The following is an 8,318-nucleotide window of genomic DNA, read 5'->3' on the forward strand; positions in this document are numbered from 1 at the left end:
GGAAGGAGGGAGGAGGGAAGAGAAAGAGGAGAAGGCGGGGAGGAGGAGGAGGAGGAGGAGGAGGAGGAGAGAAAGGGGAGAAGAAAGAGGAGGAGAAAGAAGAGGAGGAGGAGGAAGAGGAGGAGAAGAGGAGGAGAAAGAGGAGGAGGAGGAGAAAGAGGAGAAGGAGGAGGAGGAGGAGAATGGAGAGGGAAAACAGAGCTGCCAACCCGTGTAATTAAAACAGGATCAGACTAAAAATTATTCTTTCTTAAAAAGAGAAAAGAAAACCAGAGAATGCCATAGGCTTATTTCCATTTCATTTTTTTTCTTCTAAAAATAGGATAGATCTAAATAAATAGTTACGGAAATCTATAAGGTGATTTTTCATGGATTTACCATGCTCTATGCCCTTCACAATGCTTCATCTATCCCCTCAGCAGGCTATATGGAATCATATCTCCATTCCATACAATACCAGTCACTTGTTCGATGTCCTACGTAGTACTAGCAATCTTATTTGCAATCAATATTAATTCCTGTCTATAGCGTTCAATGGACACCAGAAATTGCTTGCTACCCTTGGAGTTGGACGCTATTTATTCAAAAAGTATTTTCCACCATATCTAACAAGAGCCAACAACCCAAATCACTGCTGGGTGGACACAGGGGTTCACGGAAAATCTCGACTCTATCCCCAACCGATGCTGTTTCCCTTTTATTTAAAGATAGTGCTCTACCAAGTGAGCTATTTGTGCGGCTATGTGGTCTAGTGGTAAGACACTCGCTTTCGGATCGGAAGGTCCTGGGTTCAAGCCTCGCTCGGCGCCATAGTTGAGTCCTTAGAAAAACTCTTTACTCACATTCTCTCACCATATCGCCTAACAGGCGGCATGTCCCGTCCTACATGTTAAACGGTGCTGTTGACCAGGGACCCCTTGTAAAGCGTTTTGAGCATATTTATAGGATATTGCGCTATATAAAGCTCTTTTTTTTTTTAATTTTTTTTTTTTTTTTTTTATTTTTTTTTTTATCGTGAGTGTTCTACCAATTGAGCTATCGTGAGCCTTCAACACACTACACGCCATCATATGACTACACAACACAGCCGTCCTGCCGTACCTCGTCCATCAGTTTTACTTGATACAAGTCACAGATGACCGTGTCCTGGAGGAGAAAGAAAGAAGAAAACAAACAAACATCAATGGGATAATTTATGGATGGGTCATGGGTCACCACACATTGTGCTAATCACTCATAGTTTGTGGAATTTCAATATGCCTTAATTATACAGATCAATTTACAGCTTTCACTTGGCATATTACGGACGAAGAGCGGGAAAAAGAAGAGGAGGTGGAGGAGGAGGAGAAGAAGAAGAAGAGGAGGAGGAGGAGGAGGAGGAGGAGGAGGAGGAGGAGGAGGGGGAGAAGTGGAGGAGAAGAAGAAGAAGAAGAAGAAGAGGAGGAGGAGGAGAAGAAGAAGAAGAAGAAGAAGAAGAAGAAGAAGAAGAAGAAGAAGAAGAAGAAGAAGAAGAAGAAGAAGAAGAAGAAGAAGAAGAAGAAGAAGAAGAAGAAGAAGAAGAAGAAGAAGAAGAAGAAGAAGAAGAAGAAAAGGAGGAGGAGGAGGAGGAGGAGGAGGAGGAGGAGGAGGAGGAGGAGGAGGAGGAAGTGGAGGGGGAGGAGACGAAGAAAGAAAGAAAAAAGGAAGAACAAAATGGGAAAAGGGGGAGGTGGAGGAAGAAGAAGGAGATGGAGATGGGGAAACGCCTTATATTTTTTTTATCACACAAAAACGTTAACCAACTTCTTTCTTTCTTTTTCTTTTTTTTTTTTTTTGTGTGTGTGTGTAAAATAACCCAAATTCCATGGGCGTGGCCACCATACCGGGTTCCAGTCCCTGAGATTCATCCTGGGTTTGGAGCCGTCCACGTCGTCCTCATCGTCATCGTTATCGTTATCTAGATGTGGAGAAGATGAAGATTCCATGAATCACGGTATATATCGTGGTAAACGTTAACGAAATCTAAATGTAAGTTATTGTTGTTATCATCATCATCATCATCATCATCATCATCATCATCATCATCATCATCATCACCCTCCTCCTCCTCATCCTCATCATCATCATCATCATCATCATCATCATCATCATCATCATCATCATCACTATCATCATCACCCTCCTCCTCCTCCTCATCATCATCATCATCATCATCATCATCCTCACCATCATCATCACCACCACCAATACCACCACCAACCCACCCCACCCCCTTTTCCCACACGCGCACACCTTAAACATTCTTATCTACACCAAACCTTGCGCGACTCGAAATGAAATGTTATAGAAGCCCAACCCTGGGCCGTGATGCCATCCAAACCAACTCCCAACACCCATCGCATGTCGATTCCTTTAACGGACCAAATCCACCACCACAAAAAAACAACACATAAGACCCATTCTGGCAGGCCAAATAACAAAAGCAAACATTCAAATGAAAACTATTGAAATCTATTGATCTGCCAAAGAATCGATCATCATAAATTCATTTGTGTTTCCATGGAAACGGCCTCCGTGAAAATACCCAGTAATTGACGTGCAAAAAAAAAAAAAAAAGAAAGAAATTAAAAAATGAGATTTTATACAGCGCAATATCCACTAAACGTGCTCAAAGCGCTTTAAAAGTGGTCCCTGGCCAACAGCAACATTTAACATGTAGGACGGGACATGACGCCTGTTAGGCAATATTACATTTTTTTTCGGACATAGACAACGCTGTTTACGGCCAGGTACTCATTTTACACCCGAGTACGGTGAGAGAATGTGAGCCTTTTCCAAGGACTCAACTGAACCCAGGACATTCCGATCCGAAATTGAGTGTCATACCACAAGACCACATAGCCGCACACATGTGTACATATTGCCAGGTCTGATAACCCAAATTGTTATGGCCTCAAGGTGGAAATGGAAATACATCTCTCAATAAACCAACACAAATTATAACCCAATACAACTACGTCAAACCAAACCCATCGTTGCGTTCGCTTAGCAGACCTGGAAATAACGACACGTCGCCTGTAATGGATAAACAACAACAACAACAACAACAACGCTAAAAAAAAAAAAAATCAAAATGGAGAATGAATGTATGGTCTGTTGAAGGAACTGGTTTAATGCGACTTGTCATGTGACCTAATTAACCCACCTGACACCTCCCACTGTGTGTGTCCATAGCCATCCCTTAGCGCCCCCCTCCCCCCCCCCCCCTCATTGCCTTTTTCACCCTGGGTCAGGGTATAGGCCACAGACAAACAGTTTCCATCCTTCTCTATCCTGAGCCAACTTTTTTATCTCATTCCAGGTCTTACCACTTCTCTGTATATCAGCTTCTTTAATTCTTCTCCATGTTCCTCGTGGCCTTCCCCTTGATCTTCTGCCCTGAGGGTTCCAGTCCAATACTTTCTTTGTTATAGTTGAGTCATTCTTTCTAAGCGTGTGTCCAATCCACCTCCATCGTCTTCTTCCTATATCCTCTCCCACTGGTTTCTGCTGTGTTCTTTTCCATACTTCTTCATTTTTTATTCTATCCATCCATTTTATTCTGAGTAGCTTACGCATGCACCTGTTTACGAAAATCTGTACCCTCCTTATACATGCCTGTGATGCGTTCCAAGTTTCACATCCATACAGTAGGACAGACTTCACGTTTGAGTTGAAAAGTCTTAGCTTTAGTTGAAGGGAGATATATTTAGTTCTCCAAACTCTGTTCAAAGATGTGAATGCAGCCTGTGCCTTTCCTATTCGTGCTTTCACCTCTGCTTCCGTGCCTCCATCCTTGTCAATTATACTTCCGAGATAGCAGAAAGTGTCGATATCTTCGAGTTCCTGATCTTTTACTTTGATCTGCTCCCTTTGACGCGTACCTATCCTCAAGACCTTTGACTTTGCAGGGTGAATTCTTAGACCAATTGATTCCGAGAGGCTGTTTATAATTGTGGTTTTTGCTTGCATCTGGTCCTGGGTATGGGACAAAAGAGCCAGATCATCTGCAAAATCCAGATCATCCAACTGTGTCCAGGGGGTCCACTGTATCCCATTTCTTCTCCCTTTGGAGGTTTCCTTCATTAGCCAATCAATGGCAAGGATGAACAGGAATGGAGAGAGCAAGCATCCCTGCTTGACACCAGTCTTAATTTCAAAGCTGTCAGTAAGCTGATCTTCATGTACAACCCTGCAACTTGATCCTTCATACATTTCCTTAATGAGGTTTACTATCTTTTCAGGGAGTCCATAATGTGCCAGAATTTTCCACAATGTTGCTCTGTCAATACTGTCGAAAGCCTTCTCGTAATCCAGAAAGTTGACAATAAGAGGAGAGTTCCATTCTATAGACTGTTCCACTATGACTCGCAGAGAGGCAATCTGGTCGGTGGTTGAACGGTTTTTCCGAAAACCTGCCTGTTCGTCCCGCAGTTTAGCATCTGTTGCATTCTTAATTCTCTCTAAAATAATACGGTTGAAAACCTTTCCTGGGATAGAAAGAAGAGTGATGCCTCGATAATTATTACAATTACTGAGGTCCCCTTTCTTTGGAAGCTTGATAAGATGTCCTTCCTTCCAATCCTTTGGGAATATCCCGTCATTCCAGATTCTCTCAAATAGTGGGTGCAGGGCCTCAGCATTTCTTTCCGCATCAACTTTTAGAGCCTCCGGTGGAATCTGGTCTGGTCCAGCAGCTTTCCCCCTTTTCATCTTGTTAATGGCACCCACAATCTCTGCTATCGATGGTGGATCACAGCTAATTGGTATCTCATTCCTTGCAGGCAAAATTTCTGGCTGGTTGTCTGGTGGTGGTCTGTTCAGAAGGCAGTTGAAATGTTCCCTCCATCGTTCAGATTGAGCCTCTTTTCCAAAAATAGTTTTCCCATCTTTGTCTTTGACTGGTACCTCTGGTTTCCCATATTTTCCAGCAAGTGTCTTGGTAGTTTGATAAAGGATCCTCATGTGTCCTCCAGTCGCTGCTGCTTCTGCTTTCTCTGCAAGTCTGTTCATGAATGCTTCCTTGTCTTTCTTCACAGATCTTTTGACTTCCTTAGCTATGGCTCGATACTGCTCTTGTGCATCCAGTCTTGAAGCCCTTGTTCGGCTTGCATTCACTTGTTCCTTCCTTGTTCTCCTCTTTTCAATAAGGTCCAAGGTGGTTGGACTTATCCATTCTTTATGTTCCGATTTCTTTACCCCCAATACCTCGTGGCAAGTTGTTATGTAGACTTCCTTGATCTTTGCCCAATGTGACTCTACATCTATGTCCTCCTCGAGCTCAGTAAGAGGTTGGAATCTATTACTCAATCGTAGTTTGAATTCCTCATTCTTTTCCCCATCAAGTGCATTCACCTCGAATTTTCTTCTTGTATGTGATCTGGCCCCGTGTTTTCTGAGTCGGAGCTTAAGCTTTGCCAATAGCAGGTGGTGGTCTGATCCAACATCTGCCCCTCTCCGTACTGTCACATCTTCCAATGAACGTCTGAATCTACGAGAGATACAAAAATGATCAATCTGATTCTCTGTCACACCATCTGGTGAGACCCAAGTTGCTTTGTGGATCCTCTTATGGGGGAACACTGATCCTCCAATCACCAAACTGTTGAATGCACAGAAATTTGCAAATCTCTCACCATTATCATTCATTTCTCCCATGCCATGACGTCCCATGATACCTTCATAGCCTACGTTATCCTGTCCCACTTTTGCATTAGCATCTCCCATCAATATGTTGATGTCTTATCTTGGCAACTTGTCAATGACTTGTTGTAGCAGACCATAAAATGTATCTTTGTCCTCATCTGTTGCATCATTTGTTGGGGCATAGATCTGTACAATGTTCATGCTGATCTTCTGACTCCGTGTTGTAAAGGACGCCATGATGATCCTTTCTCCGCATTGTTCCCATCCTCTCAGTGACTTCTGGGCAAACTTGCTTAGAATTATTCCTACTCCCTGTGTATGAATCCCGTCCCCTCTCCCTGAATATAAAATTTTCTCCCCAGACTTGAGGTGTTTCTGTCCGGATTGTATCCAGTGGGTTTCGCTTACTCCAAGTATATGCAGCCTGTATCTTCTCATCTCAGTCACAACTTGAGAGCTTTTTCCTGCTTCATACATGGTGCGAACGTTCCACGACGCAATTCGAAGCTGCTTGTTTGGCGAAGACGTCATCGGGTCAGCAGAGTCCTTTCGGCTTTGTCTGTTGTCCTTCATAAATTCTGTAATTCCAGAAACTCTTCGGTCGCCCAAGCTAAAAAAAGGATTTGTTTTGTCTGTCTGTGTTTCTGTAACGGTTTGAGTTTAACGGAAAGGGGTGTTAACCCTTTGCCAACCCCCAACCTGGAGGACCAGGTGACTCAAAGATGGGGGAATCACACACCATTAGTCGCCTTTTACGACACGCTGGCTTGACGTTGGGCTATTCTTGACCCTCTCAGTTGAGGGACCCCGGACACCACACGGACCCCCCCCCCCTACCCAGGCATAATATCATCCATTCATATCTATTCATTGTCATTGTTATATCGTCGATCCGATCATATTGGACTCAATGATTGTTCTCTCAAGATTTAACGTGTAGTCGTCCAGCTCCGATTCAATATCTAGTGTATGTGTGTATTTATTTATTTATTGGTGGATTGATCGATAGATTAATTGATTGATTGACTGGTTGATTAATTAATTGATTGATTGACTGGTTGATTGATTGATTGACTGGTTGATTGATTGATTGATTGATTGATTGATTGATTGATTGATTGATTGATTGATTGATTGATTGACTGGTTGATTGATTGACTGGTTGATTAATTAATTGATTGATTGACTGGTTGATTAATTAATTGATTGATTGACTGGTTGATTGATTGATTGATTGATTGACTAGTTGATTGATTGATTGATTGATTGACTGGTTGATTGATTGATTGATTGATTGATTGATTGATTGATTGATTGATTGATTGATTGATTGACTGGTTGATTGATTGACTGGTTGATTAATTAATTGATTGATTGACTGGTTGATTGATTAATTAATTGATTGATTTTTTGATTTTTTGATTTATTGCTTTTTGGCAATTTTTCTAATAGTCCTTCAGAGCCATAAGGACCATGGAGCCAGAGTTTATCTATAGCGTGGAACCGACAAAAGCAATTGCTTGCTACCCTTTGGATAGGACGCTAATCTATCACAAAGTACTTTCTGCCAAATCTAACAGACCCAGCTACCCAATAACTGATACAAGGACAGGAGGTCAAAAAAATATGAATCTCGACTCGACACGGAATCGATCTCGGACCCTTTGCGTCTGGAGCGAATGGTAGTATAAATATGTTTAATTTAATTCCCACAAGTTCTTACCACCAGACGTGGATTTGACCGTCTTGGTGTGTTCTACAGGAATGCTGGACTTGATGGGATCGTCCCTGGTGCCAGAGCCATAGGTCGGAGGGTTGAAGATGCTCTCTGGAATCAACAAGTGTGAAATAATTAGTGGAAATAATATGACATTAACTGCTGTACTTTGGAAAAACATAGATTTAAAAAATGGATGGTTGGGTGGATGGATGGATGGATGGTAGATGGGTGGATGGATGGATTGATGGATGGATGGATGGATGGATGGATGGGTGGATGGATGGATGGGTGGATGGGTGGATTGATGGATGGATGGATGAATGAATGGGAGAATGGATGGATAGATGGATGGATGGATGGATGGATGGAGGGATGGGTGGGTGGATGGATGGATGGATGGGTTGATGGATGGCTGGATGGATGGGTGGATGGATGGATGGATGGGTGGATGGGTATATAGCTGGATGGATGGATGGTTGGGTGGATGGATGGATGGATGGATGGTTTGGTAGATGGATGGATGGATGGATGGGTGGATGGGCATATAGCTGGATGGATGGATGGTTAGGTGGATGGATGGATAAATGGGTGGGTGGATGGATGGATAGATGGGGTGAATGGATGGATGGATGAATGAATGAGTGAATGGATGGATGGATGGATGGATGGTGGATGGATGTTGATGGATGGATGGATGGATGGGTGGATGGGTGGGTGGGTGGGTGGATGGATGGATGGGGTGATGGATGGATGGATGGATGGATTGGTGGATGGATGAATGGATGGGTGGATGGGTGGATGGATAGATGGATGGATGGGTGGATGGATGGATGAATGGATGGGTGGATAAATGGGTGAATGGATGCATGGATTGGTGGATGGATGGATGGATGGATGGGTATATAGCTGGATGGATTGATGGATGGGTGGATGG

The 8,318-nt window shown here is 43.1% G+C and overlaps 1 protein-coding gene across 1 annotated transcript; it reads right to left on the bottom strand.

Moving 5' to 3' along the window:
- Window positions 1–505: 505 nt before the first annotated feature.
- On the bottom strand, window positions 506–7,617 carry LOC144960972 (uncharacterized). The gene is made up of 3 exons (XM_078894336.1): window positions 7,388–7,617; window positions 1,863–1,936; window positions 506–1,146 (listed from the first exon to the last, which is right to left on the bottom strand). The coding sequence occupies exons 1-3, from the start codon at window positions 7,560–7,562 to the stop codon at window positions 1,075–1,077; spliced, it is 321 nt and encodes a 106-aa protein (XP_078750462.1). The 5' UTR covers window positions 7,563–7,617; the 3' UTR covers window positions 506–1,074.
- Between the last annotated feature and the right edge of the window lie 701 nt (window positions 7,618–8,318).

This window comes from Berghia stephanieae, unplaced genomic scaffold (assembly GCF_034508935.2).
Source record: "Berghia stephanieae isolate SIO BIC M18660-M18661 unplaced genomic scaffold, UCSD_Bste_1.3 scaffold1136, whole genome shotgun sequence".
Taxonomy (NCBI): Eukaryota; Metazoa; Mollusca; class Gastropoda; order Nudibranchia; family Aeolidiidae; genus Berghia; species Berghia stephanieae.

Bases quoted from the DNA above. Each gene is read 5' to 3' on its own strand.
- LOC144960972 (XM_078894336.1), bottom strand. From the start codon at position 7,562: ATGTTTTTCCAAAGTACAGCAGTTAATGTCATATTATTTCCACTAATT. The intron at 1,937-7,387 runs GTAAGAACTTGT...CTCCACATCTAG, and splicing joins GGTCAAATCCACGTCTGGTG to ATAACGATAACGATGACGAT. The intron at 1,147-1,862 runs GTATGGTGGCCA...TTTCTCCTCCAG, and splicing joins ATCTCAGGGACTGGAACCCG to GACACGGTCATCTGTGACTT.